Below are 22,006 nucleotides of genomic sequence, written 5' to 3'. Positions count from 1 at the left end.
ATTTTCCTGCATCAGAGGAAAATAATCCCAATTGCAAATAAAAAACCAAAACAAACCCTGATCTATCCTGGTGGATTAAAAAAATCATTGCTGCTGTGGTCCTTTTTCCTTTTCACATTACCATTGATATTCCAGCCTTGTATTTGGTACGAGAATTGTTTGTGACTGGTAACTTGGGTCTGTAGCCTTCTACTTCAATACAAGGAATCTGCTGGGGTTTGTTTTGTTACCTTCCCCATGTTACTGCCTAGGAATCTTCCCAAACTGCCAGTTTTTTACCTGGAAGTCAGTAGAATATAACTGTTCTTCCAAAACAGACAATCTAGTGCTCTTCCATTTCTCTTTCCCTTTATGATTGAATCTTGCATAAAATGTGACTGGGGGGTTTTTTTTTAACATAAAAACACAAAACATCCTGAACTTTGTAATATAGCATTTTCATTGCATACCACCTTTTAGGTCACAAGTCATCTTGGATTTCCCTTGTTCTCCAGGTATCGCACAGGTTCAGAGAACTGATGAGGCTGTTTCATACATCCTGTGATGGGAGCTCTGAAGATGAGGAGGATGGAACTAGTACCAGTAACACAGACCAGTTGTCAGATAAAGATCTTCTGCTTTCTGAGGAAGAACCTGATGACTAAGATTTTTCTGCCTTGATGAGCTACTGGCTGCATCAGAAGCAGAGCTGTTTCCTGGTTTGCTGCTAGACAGGTGCTGTGGATAAAGGAAAAACGTTTGCACATTACTTAAGATAGCACCTTTGTTGTTGTTGTTCACTTTTCTGCTACACTTCTGACAAGCTGCAGTTCTTGATGGGTATCAAACTAAAGCAACGAAGGAAGGTGTTAGAGTGAGAACATCTAGAACCTACATGGGGTTCAACAATGAAATGACAGACATGATGCTTGTGGACACTGACCTCACTCCATGAAGACTGGGCCACCAGCCTTTGAAAAGAACCTGTAAATATTGTATCATAAGATATCTGTTTTCATGTGGAACAAACACATGATTTTTTTTCTGTTTTCCCCTTGTGGTGATTGTACGTGGGAAAGTTACAGTCAGAATTCTGTATTTATTGTGTGGTCTTATTCTAACAGGCAGAGCAAACTCACTTTGCCAAGTTTTTTAAAAAACAAACATATAAAAAAAACAGCCCCAGAAAAGCAGCTTTCCTCCTTTACAACACAACTGGACAACTTAAGCCAGCCCTTATAACAGGATTTTGTGGAAATGAAAGGAAAGTAACAGTTGGGCCATCTTTAAAGCCATTCCCTTTATTTTGAAAGTGATCTTAGATACTCCTACTTCCCCTCTCTCTAGTAATAAAGACAAGTTAGTCTGAATCTGCTTCATTTTCAGATTCATCTGCTTCAAACCCTGTTTCATAGCATTGGGATAGAGTTCGTAGCTCCTCTAAGGCCTCCTGGAAGTCACCATGTTCAACTCCAGCAGAAAAGAAGCTGGCCCCTCGCCGCGTGTTCAACTTCTGTAGATCCTTGTATAAGCTGGACAGGAGCGTGTGCAGAATCGGTGAAGACTGCAGGGCTGCTAGTACAGGGATGCTTTCAACAGCTGCAGGACAAAATACTTTGTTTTAAGAGACCCATTACAATCTGTGTCCCTACCCTATTCTACTTCAAAAGCAGTTGCTTTACGTGAACTCAGCATAACATAAGAGTTGATTAACACTCATCGTTTTTGCCCTACAAACACTCAAAAATAGGTTTTTGTGTTTTTTCTTTAGATCTCTTTTACCTCTGTTAGACCCTACTGACCCACGCAATCTCTTTCTGTTGGAAAGTAAGTTCAAAGGGCACTTGTTACCTGCTGAGGAATAACTGGGAAGTTTGTCCAGGAGGAAGCCTTGTCTGGTCAGAAGAGGAGAAAAAAACTGAGGGTATGGGGGTAGGGTACTGCATGGCTGCTCAAGCACGTGGGATGTGCTGTAAGGAAGAAGGTGAATAAAGTTATCCAAAACTTGCTCTATCTTCAGCTTCCAATGAGTGTTCCCTGTTTAAAAAAAAAAAAAACAAAAAAAACAAAACCCACACAAAAACACTGTTACCAACCTGAATGCCCCAGGAAACACAGTGTGTAAGTAATGCTGCAGAATCTGCTCAGTGCTCTCACAAGCATGGAGTGGAGAAGGGGGTTGCTTTCCTGGACAGTTGCTGGAAAGAAAACCAATTCATGGTTTTCCAGGGGACTGGACTGAAAAAGGTGACTGACTGAGCTGCTTTTTAGCTGTTTTGCTATAGAATTAGTAGCATAGAACTGACTAGACCACTAGATTTTTTTTTCCCATTCAGCTGGCACTCCTAATACCAGGACTGTGAATGACATTCGTAAGAAGTCATTGCTGTTGAGAGTGCCAGAGTTCTGAAGGCAAAAGTGCAGTTCAAATGCCAATTACCTGATGTGACTTTCTTTGCAAATTCCTCGTAGCACAACAGACTGAGCAAAACAGCAGCTGACCTTTTGCTCCCTACATGAAGACAGAAGCTTCCAGGGCACGTCCTGCTGGTAGGCACATAAGGTATCGGGGAGCGAGTAACTGTGTAGGGCAGGAAAGGGAACAGAGGCCCAGGCAGCTACAACCTGCAAGTCAGAGAAGGGGTGACAAGTCACAGTTTGGAACACACGGCCCGTATCCTGTTATGTGCATGCGTATGGGTGTGAAGCAGACCACCAGCTCGTGCCTACAGCAGTAGTTCAGCTAGAGCTGAAAGGATTAGAGGTTGCTGTTCTCTCTGCCCTTACCTTTCTCCCAGAAAAGTTAAGTGTTTCAGCAAGGTGCATCATAGAGCCCTGAGAGGAACAGAGCCGGTAAGGAGCAGTAAGGGTATCGAGAACTGCTGCCAAAATTGCACTGCTGTGGTAGTTCATGGATGCCTATGGAGGGAGGCAAAAGGAAGAGTTACAGGACAACTTCAAGTCGCCTGTTCTTTAACCAATTTTTGTACATTTAACTTAAGCATATTGTAAGTAAGTTGTGCTTTTATAGAGGTTGTGTTTAACAGCTATTTCAGGTTTTGGATAAGCAAGTCAGCTGTTTGCTAAAAGATCTCTTGCTAGTTTTCTTGTCAGCAGCTTCTTAGTGCTCAGACAAGGCTGGAGTTACATGCTCTGCACATGAAGAATAATGCAGTAAAGCATTTTTTTCAGTGCCAAAACTGGAAGCAGTTCACCAATAGAAAGACTGCAAAAAAAGGAAATGTGTTAATATTTTTAGACATATGAAAAAAATATGTGAATGAAAAGTTGGCAGTTCAGGCTGCTAACAGCAAAAAATCAGGAAAAAACCTTTTCTGCTTAGGAGAACACCATCATGAAAAAAACACTGCTAAAACTACATAGCTGTAGAAAACACTTGTAGAAAGTGGTACATCTGAAAAAGCTGAAAGCCAGCCAAGGAAGGTGTTTCTAGGTAAACCACTCTGTAGTACGTACATCATAGTTTATATACGGAAACATGACGGGAGGTTGTGGCTTGATTCCTAGACTCCCACTGAGCGACAGGGGGCAAAAGAGTGAGCTGTGTCTGGAAAGATGGACAATTCCTAGGGCCGTGTTCAGCAGTCTGCAAAAGTTCTTCTGACAATCCTGTGGGGAAAAACATCCAACCACTAGAATCTTAAAAATGCAAACAAGAAACAGTCTAATCCAGATTGGGCATGAAAGTGTCGCTTGTTCTGGTTTTTTTCCCCCATTGTTTACTTACTCCAACATTACTCATAACTGGTGTCAAGCCCCAGGTCAGGATTCCTTTTCCTGGATATTCATCATAGAGCAGTTCTGTCACCTTGGCACCGACTCCAGAGAATCCATTGTGTAGGTCACAAAGGACTTGAAACCCCTGTGTAAAATCATGGCAGCACCTGAGTTTATACTTAATCTTGAACAGAAAGTTTCTTGAAAGAGGAGTTTGGACTAAGCTGTCAAACCTGCAAATAATCACACTCTTCAACATAAAAGTGCAACCGATCTTCCACCTCCTCTATGCAGCTAGGATCCTGGAGGAGACTTTCACCTTGTCCAAAGGCTTCTAGACAACCACACTCTCTAAGAAAAAAAAAAAGAGGCGGGGGAGGAAGCTTATCCTATCCTCTTAATTTTTCCTTGAAGGTAAAACCAAGATCCTGTTCTAGACAACAGATTCTGAACCGAAACTCTAGGACGTACCCATCATGCATGTACTGACGGATGACATAGAGGCTTTTGGGATGCAAGTGCACACTGAGGTAATCGGACCAGACCTGCATGCTGCTGCCCGAGTAAACTTCCTGGGAAACAGCGAGTCGTGAAGGGGCAGGAGATGCACCTGGAATGAGAGAGATGTGAAAAGCGAAGGTCTTAAAAAGGAAACAAAAGCAGATTTTTATCTTGTCCAGTTTCTTAACCTATTTGCTGCTCTTTGACCCATCTTTCTGTAAGCAAAAAAACGTTATCCCATAGTTTTCCTTCTCCCCTCATGCTCCTTCACTGAGCAGCTGTCCAGCATCAGCCTGCTGTCACAGGCCCTGTCCTGCCTTTCTAGAACGCTTTGATCCCAGCAAGTAACCCACAGCCATCAGGACAGCGGCAACAGAACACAAACAAGAGACGCACAGAAAACGCACACGCACCTTGAACCGAAGCGCGGGCACCTCCCTTCTCGTCAGAGGAAGCCTCTTCCTAAGGAAAAGGGCCATGCACGGCAGTTACCTGACAGCAAAGGCCGCGCGCGAAGAACTCGCGGGGAGCCTGTGACCCACGCGGGTCCGGGCCGCTGCCACGTTCCCCTCACCGTCTGGCACCTGGCGTCCCGCGGCACGGAGCCCCCGGCCTCAGCGCGCTCCAGGTAGGCGGCCACCTCCCCGTCCCTGTGACACAAAAGCGGTGGCAGCTGCCAGTGGCCCCGCGCCGTGCCCCACTCCGCCCCGCACTCCGTACCCCCGGCACTCACCAGGCTACCGGTGCCTCCGGGCCCGCGCCGCCGCGCCTCAGCGTGCCCACGCCGCCTGCAAGAGAGGCCGGTCACGGTGGGATCCGCCCCTCGCCCGCCCCCCGCCCGCCCCGCTGGTACCTTTCAGCTCCAGCGCCACCAGCCGCGGCGTCTGCGTCTCCCGCCCGCCCGGCGCCCGCCCGGCGCGGAGCAGCGTGGCGGCGCGGAGCTCGGCGGCCTCGGAGGGGCCGCGCAGCGCGGCGGCCTGCAGCGGCGGGGGGAGCGGGTCAGCCCCGCGCCCCAGCCCCGGCACCGGCACCAACCCTCACCCCCCGCCGCCCCGGTCTCGGTCCCGCTCCTGCCCTCCCCTCTCTCGCCCCGCTCCCCGCCCCCAGCCTCCCGCCCCACATCCTCCGCTCCCCAGTACCGGCCCCGCTCCTCGGCCCCCGCCGCCGCCGCCGCCGCCCCGGTCCCGGTCCCCACGCCGCGCACCTGCAGCCCCCACCAGTGCGCGCCCACGCAGCCCGCGTAGTGCCCCAGCTGCAGCGTCACCGCCTCCCCCGCCATGGCTGCTTCTCGCGCCCCGCGCCAACCACGGCGCACGCGCGGCCCCCTCCCAGCAGCGCAGAACCCGGAACCGCGTCAGCGGCGAGGCCACGCCCCCGCCCGCCGCGCCCGCCCGCCCCGATGCCCCTCAAGCAGCCGGACACCGACACCGCGCGGGAGCCGCCGCCGCTCCGGCCTTTATTGCGCTACAGGGGCCCCGCCAGCCGCTCCAGCTGCCGCGGGTTGGAGCCGCTCAGGAAGCGCAGCTCCTCCTTGCCGTCCTCCGTGCGCGCTGCAAGACAAAGTGCGCTGGGGGCGCGGCCTCCTCCGCGGGGCCTGGGCCAGCCCCGCCTCCGCCTGGCACCCCCCGCCCCTCCCCGCCCCGGGACCCCCGGCCCCCCCGCCGACCTTTCTCGTGCTGCAGCCACTTGCGATCCAGGTAGTAGCGGTAGCAGCTCTCGAACTCCCGCGGGCTGTAATTGGGCACCGGGATGGGGACGAAGGGGTCCAGCGCGTCGAAGCCCTCCTGGGAAGGAACGCAGGGGTATCAGTTTTATTTCCCGCTGGGAAGAAGGGGAGAACCGAGGAGACTCACCTTTCCCAGCAACTCCTGGGGCAAATAAGCAGAACTGGGTTTGAAGAGTGAGCCAGTCTGGCTGAGGGTTGTCACAACAGCACCTCCGCTCTAAAGGAAAGGTAGAGTAGAAACGCTTTTAGCTGCAAATACAGTATTTGTGAAATAGCTATGGGCTGATTCTAAACAAGTGAGGTATTTTCTTCTTTGGTCTTATAGTTATGCCAACTCCAAAATTCTATATAATGGACTTAATAAAATGTTCCTGCGTTCACCGTGGCTACTCCAGGTACACATGCAGCACAGGGGATACACAGCTGGTGCTTCCAGTGCTGGCATTTAAATGTGTCATTCTTACCTAGAAATGACTTTCAGCTCAAACAACGGAAATACTTTTAAAAGGACTTTTCTGTGTACTTTCCCATCGAAGACTACCTGTTAGAGATATTGGCACCCAGCGGATTGTAAAAGAAGCAGAAGGAGTTGACCTCCTATAGCAAAAATTTTAACAGGTTTTTTTTTTTTTAAGAACTGAGAGTTCTTATTAGTTCAAAAAATCATAAACCAAAGTGTGATTAAGAGTTATTAAATACCTCTAGCTTGGGAAGCACGAGTCATAAACTGGAGTTTGGCACGGTAATCAAGAAAAGCATTGTCACATATTTGATCTGTTCTTACTGGTTTTGGGTGATGTCAGAAACACTGATGAGATGCTGAAGGAACAGTGTGATGTTAGATTTGTAGCTTGACACTTATCAGTGTGTAGCTTTAATTGCTGAGCACAACACACCCAAAGGTATCAGCCCAAACTCACCCAATCATTCATCATCATCTTTCTCAGATTGTACACAAGGGTCAGCTCCTCTGGAGAAACCTGGTGAAGATTGTCTTTATCACTTTTTTTTTTTTGCCAGCAGTTTCTATCTGAGACATAGATTCCCCTCCCCTACTTTAAATGAGACTGGAAGAATCATTTGCATCATCTAGGCACATTTTTTCTTTGCTCTGACTTAGCACTGCACCATTCAGCCTTAGTAGTGGTACACAGAGAAATGCCCAGACCTTTCCTAAAGGAACAATATATATATAAGCGCTTTTTTTTCTTACTGAAAGAACTTTCTTCGGTAAAAACGGTCTAACCACAAGATGAATTTTGCAGGTACCTCCAAGCTAGCAAAGCCAAACGTACATCTTTGAAGGATTACTACAGAATGTTAAAACGAACAACACACCCTCCCCTGCTCTCCCTTGCAGTAGGAATGCAGAAATATTATCAGAGCAGATCACTTCTTACAGGGCTTTTGTCTTCTTTCTTTAATGTAGTCCTTCCCCAAAGTGCATTGACGCCGTCCACTGCCACAAGAAGTCGGAATGAGCCGAGATTACATTGCTGCTTTATCTCTTTCAGCACAACCCCTACAGCATCGCTGGCATTTCTCACGCGAGCTAAACCCTTTAAGTAAGAAAAGGCACATAACTTGGGTTCATGGTGTTCTTGTTAATATGTAATGCTGGCAACTTTGGGCCCTGTCTGCCCTTTCTAAGGGGGAAGGAAGATAAAACAACAGTCAACAGTCCAGTCGTTCCCTTCAAAGGAGCAATCTGGTCTAAAGTACAGAGCATCAAAGAAGCAGGAACTAATTGTTGCTTCTACCCAAGTTCTCTGTACAACTTCCTTTACAGATCCATCACATCTTCCACAACACTTTTTGTAGCCCCCTTGCTGATAGGGAAATGCCTTCCATTTCCTAGAACTGGTATTTGTCTTTAGAAGCAATTTGTTCTACGTAACACAATGATGGGATCTTCTAATAAAAGGTGAGATAAAGCCAGAAGCACTTGTTGTTCCTTACCTGCTCCACCACTTCTCCCAATGGTCTGCCCTCCTCTGTGCTTTCTCGTTTGCCCCACACATATTTCTTTTGTGTTTTTATCTGCAGTAAGAGAATTACGATTAGACTGGGAAATAAGTAGTGCAAAGGCAGCTTGGCCAGTCTGGATGACAAGACTCATGGTTCTTTGCCAGTGTTAAAAACTAATGCAGAATCTGGGAGAAGTATTCATCGCCAATAGCCATCCCCACAGGGGGGGATTCAAAGCATTTCTTTTTCTGCAAAAACTGAATTCCAGTGAAGGGTAGGATTTGTATGAAATAGGAGTACATGCATTAACACATGAGGCATTTCTCAAAAATGCGCAAATCTAGGATTTGAGTTAAGGTGCTCAATGACAGGAAGCATGTGCACATGCAGTCCTTGAGAGGTGACGCTGCAGGCAGTTCTTAGCTACTAACCAAAACAACTTGACAGGCTCTACGAACCTCTTTTAGGAAGCACTCATTTGAGGTTTTGAAGTTCTTGAGCCAGAAAGATGCTTGCAAAGGCTGATCAAGACGTTCTTTGTTATAGGAAGACTGCAAAAGCTCCCTGCAGTTTTTCACCCAGAGATGAGCTGTAAGCAAAAGAAAACAGTTGCTTTTTTAAAAAAAGTCAAAATAATTGTATGAGTTGGGGATTGGGTTGTGTGTTTGTATCTTGAATCTTTATTCTGCTACACTATTAAGAAAAGTCTGCCATCCTTAACGGACAAGACTCTCCCCTGCGAGCAGACATCACATAGACCCACAAACAGTATGTCTCCTGTCATGCTTGTTGACAGTGGGCGGGGGGGGACGGATCAGAATATAAGCATGTGAGAGCATGTGAAAATAACTAATTATATTCTACTTTATTTTGGGGTTTTGTGCTTTGTAAGCATTCTCCACTATGGAAAAAACAAAGATAATTTGCTGTGGCCTACCCTACACCTTTCACTTGAAGGAGCATCTTTCGGATCAACAAGTGTATTTAATGTAGTACAGACCGCACCGGTGTTCTTACCATCTGGGATGTGCAGCACCAGCCAGCCTTGCCTTGCGCAGTAGTGAACCACGTGACACAGAGTCATGGTTTTTCCTGTTCCTTTCTCGCCATCTCACACATCATGGACTGTCAAGGAACATCTCCAAAACACTTTAATTACTACTTGACTGTACTTATTTTGCAAACGGCATAAAGGAAAAGCAGGGATGGCATTCCATTGTGCTTTTGTTTGGCAGCAAACCAAGCCTAAAGAGTTCCTTCCCTCTATATCCCCCCACCCCACTACCTCAGAGCTGATGATTCCCATTCCTTTAGTTGTGCTGATAGCCCTGTTTGTGGATCTGTGCCTGTTCTGGTTTTGTTGGGTGAGGGGGGGCCTCAGATGGTGGCTTCTGTAGGAAACTGCTGCAAGTCGCTCCCCTTTGTTCAGTCGACTCGGCCGGGCCTAGGGCGGACCCGCTGCTGGCCAAGGCCGAGCCAATTGGTAGCAGAATGTCCCGTGATAACACCTCTGCGATAACGTATTTAAATAGGGGAAAACAAAAAAAAAAAAAAAGGGAGAGATGTGAAGCAGCTGAGCGGGGGGCAGAGAGGGGGAAGCGCGAGCCTTGTGGGCCTTGCAGGCCTCACCCTCTGGCCTCCCGCCGGGCAGCCGACTGGGCCCAACTCGGCCCGGCCTGGCTGCAAGAAGTGGAGAGGAGATGAGAAGTGAATAAGATGTAAAAAGGATCCTGAGAGGCGTCTGCCAGCCTGTTGTGAGGAACGGCTGCAGACGCCAAGGTCAGTGAAGGAGGAGGGGGAGGAGTAATGCGGCTCCTGGCCAAGATTCCTCTGCAACTCGTGGTGACGACCATGGTGGAGCAGGTTGTCCCCCTGCAGCCCATGGAGGTCCACGGAGGGGCAGAGATCCACCTGCAGCCCGTGGAGGACCCCACGCCGGAGCAGGTGGAGGCCTGAAGGAGGCTGTGGCCCATGGAGGGCCCGCTGGGACAGCTGTTCTAGAGGGACTGCACCCCGTGGAAGAGATGACCCACGCCGGAGCAGTTCCACAAAGGACTGTGGCCCGTGGGAGGGACCCCACGATGGAGCAGAGGAGGAATGCGAGGAGTTCTTCCCCCGACAATGACACAGAGGCGTAAAACAACGCGTGATGAACTGACTGCGACCCCCATTCCCGCCCCCCCCCCCCGACCCCCCCCTCCATGCCGCTCGGGAGGGGAAGGTAGTAGAGATAATGTTAAGCCTGGGAAGAGGGGGGAGGTTATCTTGTTCCCTGTCTCATTCTCCTGCTAGTTTTAGAAATAAATGAGTATTTTTCCCCAAGTCGAGTCTGTTTTGCCCGTGACGGTAACTTCAAGGATTTCTCCCTGTCCTTATCTCAAACCTCGAGCCGTTTTTCTTATATCATCTCCCCCTGTTCTTTCGGAGGGTGGGGGGAGCGGGAGAGTGACTGTGTAGTCTGGTCCTGATCGGGGCTGAACTACGACAGTGCCTTAAGCTAAATCTGGTTAAAATAAAAGTATAGAAGACTCATGAACTTCTGAAACTAGCTTTGCTGACAGCAGACATGGGGTTGAACCACCTCCTGAAGACTAAACCACAGTGGTCAACGGAGGATCAAAACATCACCCTCATCTGCGTAAACTCACCTGCTTGCGTTTAATTTGCATTCTACCATAAAGTAAGTGATAGAAGATACAGATCACATATCTGACAGCTGGGTGTGCAAAGTTGGAGCTTTTCAGGTAAGTGAAAAGTTCTAGAGCTGGTTTTCGCACCATCAGGCAGGCTTCATTGAAGGTCTTAATCTGAGAAAAGGAACAGAACGTGAATAAGAAGCTGAGTGCTGGCACACTCCTGTTCCTGACATGACTCCATCTCTGACTGGTACTGTGCAGGATCTGAATGTCCACTGCTCTCCCCTTATCTGCCAAGCCAGGCATATCGTCACAGAAGTTTACCAAGTTGGTGTGTGTGTCCTGGCTCTGGCTACGATAGAGTTAATATTCACCTGAGCTGGGTGGGGAACTGAAGCTGGTAGCCCCTATGGCTGGGATAGTTCAATAATTAGCTAACAGCTGGGGTTAATTTACCCAAATTAGCCAAAGGGCTGTTCCATCCCATCTGCCATCATGCTCAGTGTATCAGTGAGGAGGGTGCTGAGGGGAGCCTCTTGCTACTTGCAAGAGACTGGCTGTGGAGATCTGTGGTGAGCCATTATACGGTATTTGTATTCCATCACTGTTTTGTTTTCTTCTGTTATTGCTGTTAAGTTTACTTTTTGTTCAATCTCAACCCACGTGTTTTTGCTGTTTTTTTTTTTTTTCTGGTTTTCTTTTGTTTACCAATTCTCCCCCTGTTCTCTCGGAGGGTGGGGGGGGAGTGGGAGAGAGACTGCCTAGTCTGGTCCCGATCGGGGCTGAACTATGACAGTGTGTTAGTTTTATTTAGTGCGAGGTGGGCCACAGTGGCAGCTTCTGTAAGAAGCTGCTAGAAGTTGTTTCCCCTTTGTCCGGTGGACTCGGCCGGGCCTAGGGTGGATGTGCTGCTGGCCAAGGCCGAGCCAATTGGTAGCAGAATGTTCCCTGGTAATGCCTCTGCGATAACGTATTTAAGAAGGGGAAAAACAGAAGAAAAGAGGGAAGAAGATGCGAAGACATTGAGCGGGGGCAGAGAAGGGAAGGCGCGAGCCTTGTGGGCCTTGCAGGCCTCACCTTTTGGCCTCCCGCCGGGCAGCCGACTGGGCTCAACTCGGCCCGGCCTGGCTGCAAGGAGTGGAGAGGAGATGAGATGTGAAGAGACCCTGAGAGGTGTCTGCCTGCCTGTTGTGAAGAATTTATTGTGAGAGGAACGGCTGCAGACACCAAGGTCAGTGAAGAAGAAGAGGGAGCAGTAATGCGGCTCCTGGCCAAGATTCCCCTGCAGCCTGTGGTGACGACCATGGTGGAGCAGGTTGTCCCCCTGCAGCCCAGGGAGGTCCACGGAGGGGCAGAGATCCACTTGGAGCCCGTGAAGGACCCCGTACTGGGGGAGGTGGATGCCTGAAGGCAGCTGTGGCCCGTGGAGGGCCCGCTGGGACAGCTGTTCTGGAGAGACTGCACCCGTGGAAGAGATGACCCACGCCGGAGCAGTTCCACAAAGGACTGTGGCCCGTGGGAGGGACCCCACGATGGAGCAGGGGAGGAATGTGAGGAGTTCTTCCCCCGACCATGAAGCAGCGGCGTAAAACAACGTATGATGAACTGACCGCAACCCCCATTCCCTCTTCCCCCCTGTGCCGCTCAGGAGGGGAAGGTAGTAGAGATAATGTTAAGCTTGGGAAGAGGGAGGGGTGGGGGGAGGTTATCTTGTTCCCTGTCTCATTCTCCTGCTAATTTTAGAAATAAATGAATAGTTTTCCCCAAGAGGAGTCTGTTTTGCCCGTGACGGTAACTTTAAGGATTTCTCCCTGTCCTTGTCTCAAACCTCGAGCCGTTTTTCTTATATCATCTTCCCCTTTTCTCTCGGAAGGTGGGGGGAGTGAGAGAGACTGCGTAGTCTGGTCCGATCGGGGCTGAACTACGACAAGGATAATGTTAAGCCTGGGAAGAGGGAGGGGTGGGGGGAGGTTATCTTGTTCTTTCTCGTTATCCTGCTTTGGTTTTAAAAATAAATGAATAGTTTTCCCCAGGTTAAGTCTGTTTTGCCTGTAATGGTAATTTTAAGGATTTTCTTCCTGTCCTTATCTCAAACCTCAAGCCATTTTTCTTATATTTTCTCTCCCTATTCTCTTGGAGGGTGGGGGAGTGAGAGAGAGACTGCATAGTCTGGTCCCGATTGGGGCTGAGCTACGACAGTTGGTCAAGTGGGACTTCCCCTTGGTGAAGCCGTGTTGACTACCCCGATGACTTTCTTGTTCTTTGTGTGCCTGGAAATGGTTTCCAGGATTAGCTGTTCCATCACCTTCCCAGAGATCAAGGTGAGGCCGACTGGCCTGTCAATGAATGAAAAGTCAACCACTAGAATTACTAACTCACAGATAGGAAATCTGTTCCTAAACTCAAGTAGGCAGTCTACGTTAGCTGCTAACGAAGCCTGATCCGGTCACAGCATGATCTGTCTCACAACAGAAATAAAGATTTTTTTTGTTGCTGATACAAAATTTAATGAGACAGCCTGTTTCATACAGGAAATGTAGTTGTAGAAAATATTTCTGTAATTTATAATGTACTCTGAAGTTAGAGATGAAAAATACTGGATAGAACGTTGCCTAAGGTGGAATCCTCACACCCTTCTGTCACTATTCTGGTTAGGCTGACTTTTTTTAGATGTAGAAAATAACAGTAAGGACCAGGAGTAATTGCATTCTTGCAGCACGTCACTGTTATTCCAACAGGAAAGCACCGTAGTTACACGATGGAACTGGTTCTTCCCACGTACCAGGCCACTCCCCACGAATCCGCTCTAAGACAAAGTACCTGCTGCTGGAAACGAGAGGGCAGTCCATGTGGAAACACAGCTTTCACCTCCTCAAGTGGAATGCTGTAATGGCGACCCTCGTGGTGTTCTGCGTGGTTGGCCTGGGAAGGTAAAATGCAAACTGTAACACTCGGGAAAGTCCGATACCTTTTTTCTGGATAGAGAAGGCCTGTAAGAATGGAACATGGAGGGAACACTCGACCAAAGTCAGTATCTACTTACTGAGAGCCAGAAGAACTAGCACATTAAAGTACAGCAGAAATTGTAGTATCAGGACACTACTGCCTTAGGAGGAGTGTAAAGAAATAATATTCTACCTGGCAATAAACAATGGAGGGATTCCTTGAGCGTGTATATGAACCATTGTGTTTTGTGAGCAATAGTGCCCCTATGCTTCATGAATTTATCTAATTTTTATGAGTGCTTCTGGTCACCACAATATTTTAGCAGTAATATGATCTCCTTTTGAGTTATCTGATAGATTCAAATTTACTATTTTCCTAACATGTAATACTTGCAAAGCACTTATTTACTCTTAGTCTAGTCATCAGTTTTTGTGTATTGTGTAATTAGGACAGTATATAGACTATTCTGCAGTACTTCCTGGGTAGTATCTCTGGCAGCTTTTGTGCTAAGCTTTGTCTAGCTTTTTCAGCAGCTTTGTGCTGAGCTTTGAAGCTTATATCATGTCCTGCTCTACACTTGCTGCACTCTACCATGTATTTAAAGTAAAAAAAAAAAAATCCTCCTCTATATTCTTCTGCATGCCAGTCTCTTGCTTCCATTTTGGTTGAGATGGAATCAGAATATAACAACTTCCTTGCTTTCTTTATTTTGCATAATAATGATCCAGGAAAAGCAGTTTTATTTACAATTCAGAAAGAAAAAGAAGCCATCATTATTTCTGGCTTTCAGCTTTAGCAGTTTTGGGGGCTGATTCAGACTTTCCTTGTACTTCTTATTAGCTTTGCTGTAGACTCAGGCCTTCATTTACTGAGGCCCAGAACAGATGAGACAATACTGGTATAGGCTCGATCCCTCACCTGTGCAATCTGGCTGACAAATGTTCAACCAGAATGAATGGATGGGGAAAAAAAAGGTTGCAATGAGTACTGCTACCCTGACCTGGCTGCTTGCTGTATTCTTCATGTTAAACTGTGCAAGCAGCTGTATCTACAGGTTTGATCACTATCTGGTTTTGCCATGAATATTTTGCTTTTCCCAGTTCTTTAACTGCTGCAGCTCTATTGCAGACCCATGAATTCTCTAGCCCCAAGATTCTTGCTACATGTTAGTCTCCCTCCCTTTCTTCAGACCAGATTTTCAGTCTTCCAGCATGCAACATGCCTGTTTTCTTCTCTTCTGCGTCCACCCACCATCCCTAGAAAAGCCCACGGTAACAATACCCCTATTCCACACCTTACTGAGCACAGGTCAGTGCGTCCTGGACTGTATCGTTTACCTCGGTACAGCTGCAGGACTCGAGGTACCCACAGGTTTGCCAAACTATACAAAGAAACCATTTGGTAACTTCAGCAAACTGCTCTCTAAGCTGCTTGAGGTGCCAATCTGGTGTTTACTGGTCAGTAAATCTTAGCAACAAGAAGAAAATTTTTAAAACCTGGCTAGTCAGTAGCTCCTCTACTGTAAGGAAATGTTACTTGGACGTAGACTAAAGATGAGAACTATTAAGAGAGACTTCAGTCTTTTTCCACTCAGAGCTGCATTTCAGACTCTGGGCTGGATTTTCTAGAGTCTTCCTGCCTGTATTGGACACAAGACAAACAGCACCTGTGTTTTTGCATGGCAGCGTTATCTACGCTTGAACAGAACAGTACTCAAGAGACCATTGGTCGTTCTCAGTTTCATCACTGACTTGCTGCATAACCTTAGGCAAATTCCTTCACTCTTCAGCTCCTACATCTGTAAAGTGGGTCAGTATCTTTATCCTCATATTTAGTCACTTTGAGTTTTGCTAATGGAAAGGTATATAAAACCTAAGTCTTATTAAAAATTTAGTTTTCATCTAGTTGTCTTAATCCATTCTTAACGGGATTTTATGGTGCAAAGTACGCGTGCAGTCAGAACTATTGGGTTTGTGGATGAAACAAACCAGCGGAGCCTCTCTGCTGCAATACGCGATCCGCAATACAGCAAGTCTGAGGAACGCTGATCTGATAAATTAATAAGCAATGGCGGTTGTCACCAAACATCAGGCACGTGAAGTCAGAATGCCAAAGCCAGTTGCCTGGCAACATAAATGGTAGGCACAGGACAGTGGGGACAATCCTTGCCATCTGGACTCTTCTGTGCAATCTATAGAGACACTTGCATCACATGAGTAAGATCATCTGCATGCTGCTGTTTCCATAGAGACCCCAGAGGAATCAGTATTGAAAAGACTCCAATTACAGCGGCAGCAGAAAAGCACCTCAAAGGCTTATTCCATTCATTTATTCCACTTCCTTTTGTGCTTGAGACTGAGAGTGTGAGGCTGGAATTATGATGCTGGAGAGCTGCTCTGTGCTGTGGTCATCTGGAGTGTGTTTTTTACCCCCCTTCATAGCCAATTTGGGGAGGTCAGTCAGGGAACAATAACCGTGGGGTTGAAATTAATGGTGTCTGATGACAAGCTAAGCCATATCTGAACTTCTACAATACACAGTCTATTTCAGAGACGGAATCAATACTTGTTCCCAGGAGCTTTCAGGCAGAGAAAGCTGCCCTGTCTTGTTTAAACCCAGGCAGGTGCACTGCACAGCCATGGCCTGTTCTCCTCTGGGCTGGCAATCATGGTCTAGATGCCTATTATTAGGCCTGTGTACTCCCTTCCCTTATGTTTACTAGAACAACACAATCCCAGTAAGCACTCCTGGCTCCAGCACGTCCACAGACAGACTCAGGGAATTTAAGCACTTGCTGTCTGACAATAACAACTCTGGCAGCAACTCACCGGATCATTCTCGCTGGTATAGAAAACTGCTCTTGGTCTTTCTGCCAGTGTTTGGACATCCTGGCTGACAAAGGAACTTAAGCAATCCTTGGCTGCGGTATGGAGGGCGTGCCCATGGTCCAACTAGGGAAAGAAAAAGGTAAAAAGACAACAAACTTCTCAGCAGTCAAAGATTACCAGTAAAAAAATCCAGTTAGCGATTTGTTTCGTACACTCATTGCATGCACATTATGATCGGGTCAAGGTAGAATGCAATACAGAATATAATTCTCTGCTATTAGAATAAAAAATCATCATTAGAATGTAAATTCATCATGAGAAAACGTGTGCTTTAGAACGACATTTCAGATTTAGACGCCTGCTTCTAAATCACTTCTGTTGGCTTAAGTCGGCTACCACGTTAAGCCAGCTAGAGCCAAGCCCTGTACCTGAAAGAGTGATCCCCTTCCAGGTGGCTGAAGGGCACAGGTACAGCTGTTAAGGCCTTATTGCTGGGAAGCTCCCACAATGTTTCTGCCCACACTGATGAATAGTAGCTTGAAAAATCAAGCTGTCCAGTAATCCATAATCACCTCAATTATTGAGGGATTAGTGCAGTGCTGCCTACTATTTGATATTTATAATTACATTCCCTGCACTGTTTTTCCTAACTGTGTTCCTGCATACAGACTTTTTCAGTTTCTCAGCCATGTCTGTATTATAATGAAACAGCCAGCTAAGCTGATTCTTTTTTCCACAGCCAGACTGCTGAAGCATGCCTGTAAAGCTTAGCCAAAATAGGCAAGAAAGTGAGTAGTAGAAGGACAAGCATTTTATTATGTTACGGTGAGAGAAAATATCAGCATTTATCAGTGAATTTTAAAAGTGTATAATCCAAACAGAGGCTATGACCAAAGCAAGCAAAACTGAAAGCCGCCCTTCGCATTACTGACTGGAACAGTTGCAGGCTCCACTGTAAACACAGCAGTTTCCTATTTTGTCTGTCTGCATAGATGAGAGTAGCCATAAACTGAAGTTTAGAGACAGGAACAGCTGTTTCAGTTCTCCGTGGCATGATGCAATTCTGCTGTCATCCAAGATTTCCTCAGGGGTCATCTGAAAGCCACAAGGGCTCTGAAGAAAGTGTAATGTCAGATTACCCCATGTCCCATGTTAAACACACAACGGACTCCTGAATCAGCACTTCAAGCACCCTTATTTAGGGAGGAAATCAAACTGGTTTGTACTCAAAACTAAATACCTACATAACAAACTACTGCAGTGTAAATACAAAACATCACTAAACATTCACTTTTGTCATTACATTTTAACATCACCTTCACTTGTTCCCACAATGATCTTTTCCTCCTCAAATCAAAACGATCAATTAGGATGTTTTATTTGGCTATGTTTCTTTTTAAGTCCATAGAAGTGACTTAATTTACAGCCTAGAGCAAGGCAGTAAGATGCTAATTTAATACATGAATAACTAGAGCAAGTAACTATTGTCACCTGTTCACCTAGGTCAGCCCTAGGTCATTTCTAGCCTGGACTCCTAGTCCCTCTCATTTTCTATGAGCATCCCACATTTCCTCCTCCTCAAATCTCAAGGGAAGGTCTTGGGGCTGTGAGCTTTGCTCACTTAAAAGAAAAAGCAAGCTTACTGCTCTGTGGACATCATTTCCCTGGAGTACCATACAAATCCTCGTCCCTGACCTGTGTAACACTGAGCGATAATTAAGCAAAGATTAACTTCTTGCTCTGGCCATGTTCAGTTTTTATGTGTGTCTAGACTCAGGTCAAGACTTCAGTTGAATGATACTTAGTGAAATCAATATTAGCAATACCACTTGTTTAAAAACCACACTCTCAGAATATCAGCAGGAGTTGGATTGTCTATGGTACAGTCCCTAGTAAGTTCTGTGAAGGGGGTAGAAGACAGCACAGTAAGACAGGATGCAAGTGTGAGAAGTCCAGTCCTCTGTTCTTGCAGCCAAGTACATAGGATTCATGTTTTTCCATCAACAGAATGTATCTCATCTTTAAATTGCTACAGCTTTCTGCTGGAAGGATACGATTTCAGAACATCACTTCTCTGAGCCTTAGCATGATATGTCTTCCTCAAAGTCACCTTCTAGCCTTGTAGTGCTTTGGAACTCTTCCTTTGTGGACTGTAGCTTGCACTGGGCTGCAGAAGCAGCTTCTAAGTACCTGGAGACATGAAATCCTTCCTAACCTTGAAGTGCTACAAAATAAAGACAAGTTCCTAGAGTAGTGTTTACACCACTACTCACAGTTATCCTGTTTGAGAGATACAGACTTGCATTTTATGAATTACCATGTTTCTGTTTATGAAACTGATGCACAAGTGCCTGTGCACTTTTAACAGGCTACAAGAATATGTGAGTGACCTAAAATACCGCTGCTAATGCATTATATATTCTGACTTTATAGTAGCAATATGCCACCTGGTCCCTCCTCCTGAACAGGAGACAGTGGCTTATTGCTGATCCCCTTGGCTTCCTGCAGAATGCCAGAAACACAGACGTATAACTTTCTGGCTCACCGTAGAGCTCTGCGTAGTAAATCCTGAGGTTCTCATGTTTTCACATCATCTTTTAATGCAGTTTATGCTCGTAGCGTAGAGTGGATTTTATAGTAAGTTTCCATCTGCCAAAGGACACAGCAATCTAACTCATATCCCTGAAATGGCAGCAAACTATCACGTGGTACACGGAGATTAATCACAAAGTCATGTGCCATAAGGTGGAGCTGTTCCTACATGATTCCACATATCTTAGTCTCTAGAAAAGACTGTTTATTTCATAAAGGCTGCCATCATAAGTGCAGTGCTGTACAACCAGAATCTCGTCTCTGGAAAAAAGTAGTTATAGAGCCATCCTCTTTAACTAAGTGCTGTGAAAAAGCGTTTAAAAGACAACAGCAAACAAACCAACTGCAATTATTTACCGTGAGGAAGTAATTCCAGATATGCAACATTAATTCATTACGCTGTTTATAATATAAAGAAGCTTCACTGATAACATAGTGCTGCTGTGTTGTTGTGGCAGAGCTAATATTACTACACCCACCCGAAACACTGAGCCACCTCTGGCAAAATTATCCTCCCACCAGCCACACAGGCTCTGTGAAAGGCTGGTGATTCTGTTCTGAATAAAAGCCTTCTTCCTTTGTACTTTCCAGCAGCGCAGAGCAAGTAGATTCTCTGTTTTCTGAGAAACACTTGCACTGAAGATGCGGAATTTCAGCATTCCGGACATTTCAGAATGCTAAACTTTAGTCTTCCAACAAACGTCTTATTTAAGCCAAATGTACAGGCTTCCTTACATGTTTCCCCCTCCCTGTTCCTTTCCTTCTCTCTCACAGGTGACACGAGAGATTAAATACTGGAAGCAGCATCATGCTATTATAGGACGTACCTTTAGAGGATGGTAGACAAGTCCTTTCAGACTTCTCAGCATTTTTTTCTGCAGAGACAGAAGTAGATTCTTTAGGTTTTTTAATTGTTTAATGTACCTTACGCTGGGAGAGAATCGTTCCTGCCTAAAAAGCTTAAAGTCTAGGCACACAAATAATTCAGACAAACTGTCAGAATGCTCTGCAGCAATACAGTTGACTACTGGTAAGCAGCATCATTGGCCAAATAAAATAAAATTAATTATGTTGCCTTTTTTTCAGAGAGACATTGGCAGAAAAAAAAAAAAAAAACTTACTTTATAAGTAAAGATACTTCATTCATTTAGTCAGGAGGACAGATTATTTTATTGGGGAAGGGCATCTATTGTGACTGCAGATGTTAGGAGATGTAAGAGCAAGGGCTCTTACAAAATAAATCACACAGTAATTATTTTGAAGAAACTGGAATAATGCAGAGACTGAAGGTGCTTCTGTGTTTCCAGCTTCATCCTAATCATCATATACTAGTATGTACTGCTCAACCATCTTTGATTACAACAGGAAAAAGAACACAAAAGAAAACAGTTGAGCACTTGTGATGTAAAAATAGAGGCAAAAAGGTAAGTAAATTAGTTAAATCTGTCACCTTGAATGCCAGCATTCAAGGCCGTTCTTCTTCATACCACTTTCTTCGAAGAAAGTAATGACAATACCTAACAAAGATGCTTTGAGAATTCTTTCATTGTGATTAAGTTACACAATGCCTTCAAAGCAAGATAATTACCTTGTAATTCCTTAGGAAGAATAGCTGTCTTGGTGGAATGGGTGGTTAACTGCAGCGCTAATGCTAAGCAAGACAAAGATGATTTAACTGCACACAATGGCATTTATAACTGTTACTGCACAGAATAAGAAAATAACTCCACAGTGAAGGACACTAATTCTGTAAAGATGCTTCACATTCTTTCATCTAACAATCAATGCACAATACATATTTGGAAAATGAGCTCCAGTTTTATTGCTTCGAGAATCAGTTAAATCAGTTAAGATATCAGCCTGGGGAGGCTGTTCTAGTCATTTTACTTTCCCATGCTAGCATGTACAGCAGAAGAGGAAGGAGAAATCCAGTTCTGCATTAAGAATGTATCCCAGTTGTTTCAAATCACAGGTTTAACAGTAAAGAAAGCAGGGATGGAGAAGCTGCTTTCTGAAACACAAGTAGTAAAATGAAAGACTCACAAGAACCTGAAAATTTCTGTTTATTTTTGGCATCTTCAACATTGTGACAGAACTCTTGAATGACTATTTTAACACAAGTTGTAAGGGCTCTTCTCCAGGGGTTGTGTATCTGTGGGAGAGGAGCTTTAGCAGAAGAGTAGATTAAAACTGCAGTCACATCACTGCTTTGTACCCGGACCAAGTTAAAGAACTGTCCAACTCGGCATACTGTTCCTTTATAGAAATGTCTGCTCGTGGTCTTTAGGAAAGGATTTATAGATTGGAATGAAATTTACTAGTGAAAATTATGCAAAGAACCCTAAAAGTTATATCTGCAGACATCATTAAGTAATCCTAACCTCTGTGAACTAAATTTAAAATAAATTTCCGGTTGCTTGCTGTCTATATATTCACTGCTGGCTTCAGGAGCCTGAAGCCAAGCGCCAGAAATGCAGAAGACGGAAACAACTTGGAGCAAATAGGAGCGTTACCGCCTTTGGACGGACGGTGTCTGCATGCCCGCTGCCGGTTCAGGGCCCTGTTCCCCCAGGCCTGCTCCCCAGTTCTCCTTCCCACGTGCTCTCCACTGCACTCCACCATTCTCTCTTTTTCTAGGCGTACACAGGATTGAGATAATAAAGAGGCACAAAGTACGGCCTTTAACCTGATCTAGAAACGGCGGCCATTAGAGAAACCCGGGAAAGCTGGAGCCCCGTTCGGGAAACCCGCGAAGGGGAACCAAAGGCAGCCGGCCGCCCGGCCAGGCCAGAAGCTTCTGCCCCCGTCCCCGCCGCTGCTCGGCCGGCTCCCTCCCGCAGCCTGGCGCCCCGATTACCGACCTGCCGCCGCGCCTCGGAGCCGGGCCACCCCCCAGGCCCCAGGTCGGCGCCCGACACTCACCGCTGGCGGCGGGCCCGCCTCGCTGACAGGATCCGCTGCGCCAGAGGCCGGGGATGACGCCAGGCCGCTACGGGTGCCGCGCGGGGCCAAGCGGCGCTGGGTGGGGCGGGGCGGCGCGGGCCCCGCCCACCGCCGGGCTGACGGCGCCCGCGCTCGGCGGGGGCGTGGCT

At 46.4% G+C, this 22,006-nt stretch overlaps 3 protein-coding genes across 10 annotated transcripts in view; 1 reads left to right on the top strand and 2 right to left on the bottom strand.

The window, feature by feature from the left end:
- Positions 1 to 760, top strand: part of LOC104483680 (GON-4-like protein) — a 29,169-nt gene extending 28,409 nt beyond the window's left edge. For all 3 annotated transcript variants that reach the window (XM_086768464.1, XM_086768463.1, XM_086768465.1), the window contains one exon: positions 495 to 760. In XM_086768464.1, the coding sequence (XP_086624590.1) occupies positions 495 to 644 (150 nt within the window). In that variant the 3' untranslated portion in view covers positions 645 to 760. The remainder of the gene's footprint in view (positions 1 to 494) is intronic.
- Positions 761 to 782: 22 nt separating this feature from the next.
- Positions 783 to 5,513, bottom strand: MSTO1 (misato mitochondrial distribution and morphology regulator 1). Of its 3 annotated transcripts, none has more exons than XM_086768472.1 (14): positions 5,423 to 5,513; positions 5,072 to 5,195; positions 4,952 to 5,006; positions 4,711 to 4,868; positions 4,189 to 4,327; positions 3,951 to 4,068; positions 3,728 to 3,862; positions 3,457 to 3,609; positions 2,767 to 2,898; positions 2,420 to 2,604; positions 2,076 to 2,177; positions 1,831 to 1,949; positions 1,441 to 1,578; positions 783 to 963 (listed from the first exon to the last, which is right to left on the bottom strand). In XM_086768472.1, the coding sequence occupies exons 1-14, from the start codon at positions 5,495 to 5,497 to the stop codon at positions 788 to 790; spliced, it is 1,809 nt and encodes a 602-aa protein (XP_086624598.1). In that variant the 5' UTR covers positions 5,498 to 5,513; the 3' UTR covers positions 783 to 787. The 3 variants fall into 3 exon arrangements, with proteins under 3 accessions (XP_086624598.1, XP_086624600.1, XP_086624599.1); XM_086768474.1 differs by lacking the exon at positions 783 to 963 and adding an exon at positions 4,632 to 4,680 and having other exon boundaries at positions 1,136 to 1,578; positions 4,793 to 4,868; XM_086768473.1 differs by lacking the exon at positions 783 to 963 and having other exon boundaries at positions 1,136 to 1,578.
- A 137-nt stretch (positions 5,514 to 5,650) lies between these two features.
- On the bottom strand, positions 5,651 to 21,957 carry DAP3 (death associated protein 3). 4 transcript variants are annotated; one of them, XM_086768479.1, is made up of 14 exons: positions 21,837 to 21,911; positions 20,503 to 20,565; positions 19,742 to 19,789; positions 16,323 to 16,445; positions 13,369 to 13,470; positions 10,611 to 10,719; positions 8,930 to 9,022; positions 8,371 to 8,501; positions 7,904 to 7,984; positions 7,345 to 7,503; positions 6,865 to 6,924; positions 6,072 to 6,161; positions 5,885 to 6,002; positions 5,651 to 5,768 (listed from the first exon to the last, which is right to left on the bottom strand). In XM_086768479.1, exons 3-14 carry the CDS (start codon positions 19,781 to 19,783, stop codon positions 5,683 to 5,685), a joined length of 1,194 nt encoding a protein of 397 aa, XP_086624605.1. In that variant the 5' UTR covers positions 19,784 to 19,789; positions 20,503 to 20,565; positions 21,837 to 21,911; the 3' UTR covers positions 5,651 to 5,682. The 4 variants fall into 4 exon arrangements, with proteins under 4 accessions (XP_086624605.1, XP_086624606.1, XP_086624604.1 ...); XM_086768480.1 differs by lacking the exon at positions 21,837 to 21,911 and adding an exon at positions 21,776 to 21,791; XM_086768478.1 differs by lacking the exon at positions 20,503 to 20,565 and having other exon boundaries at positions 21,837 to 21,957.
- Positions 21,958 to 22,006: the final 49 nt, after the last annotated feature.

The sequence above is a fragment of the Chlamydotis macqueenii genome, chromosome 28 (genome assembly GCF_036417535.1).
Source record: "Chlamydotis macqueenii isolate bChlMac1 chromosome 28, bChlMac1.mat, whole genome shotgun sequence".
Taxonomy (NCBI): domain Eukaryota; kingdom Metazoa; phylum Chordata; class Aves; order Otidiformes; family Otididae; genus Chlamydotis; species Chlamydotis macqueenii.
This window is presented reverse-complemented; position numbering and strand designations above follow the sequence as displayed.

Excerpts from the sequence above, each read along its gene's own strand:
- MSTO1 (XM_086768472.1), bottom strand. The coding sequence starts at position 5,497 with ATGGCGGGGGAGGCGGTGACGCTGCAGCTGGGGCACTACGCGGGCTGC. Across the intron at positions 5,196-5,422 it reads CGCACTGGTGGGGGCTGCAG|GCCGCCGCGCTGCGCGGCCC; the intron begins GTGCGCGGCGTG and ends CCGCCGCTGCAG. Across the intron at positions 2,899-3,456 it reads TTCCGTATATAAACTATGAT|GCATCCATGAACTACCACAG; the intron begins GTACGTACTACA and ends CTCCCTCCATAG.
- DAP3 (XM_086768478.1), bottom strand. The coding sequence starts at position 19,783 with ATGCTGAGAAGTCTGAAAGGACTTGTCTACCATCCTCTAAAG. Across the intron at positions 13,471-16,322 it reads ATACCAGCGAGAATGATCCG|GCCAACCACGCAGAACACCA; the intron begins GTGAGTTGCTGC and ends TTACCTTCCCAG. Across the intron at positions 7,504-7,903 it reads TGGGAGAAGTGGTGGAGCAG|GGTTTAGCTCGCGTGAGAAA; the intron begins GTAAGGAACAAC and ends TCTTACTTAAAG.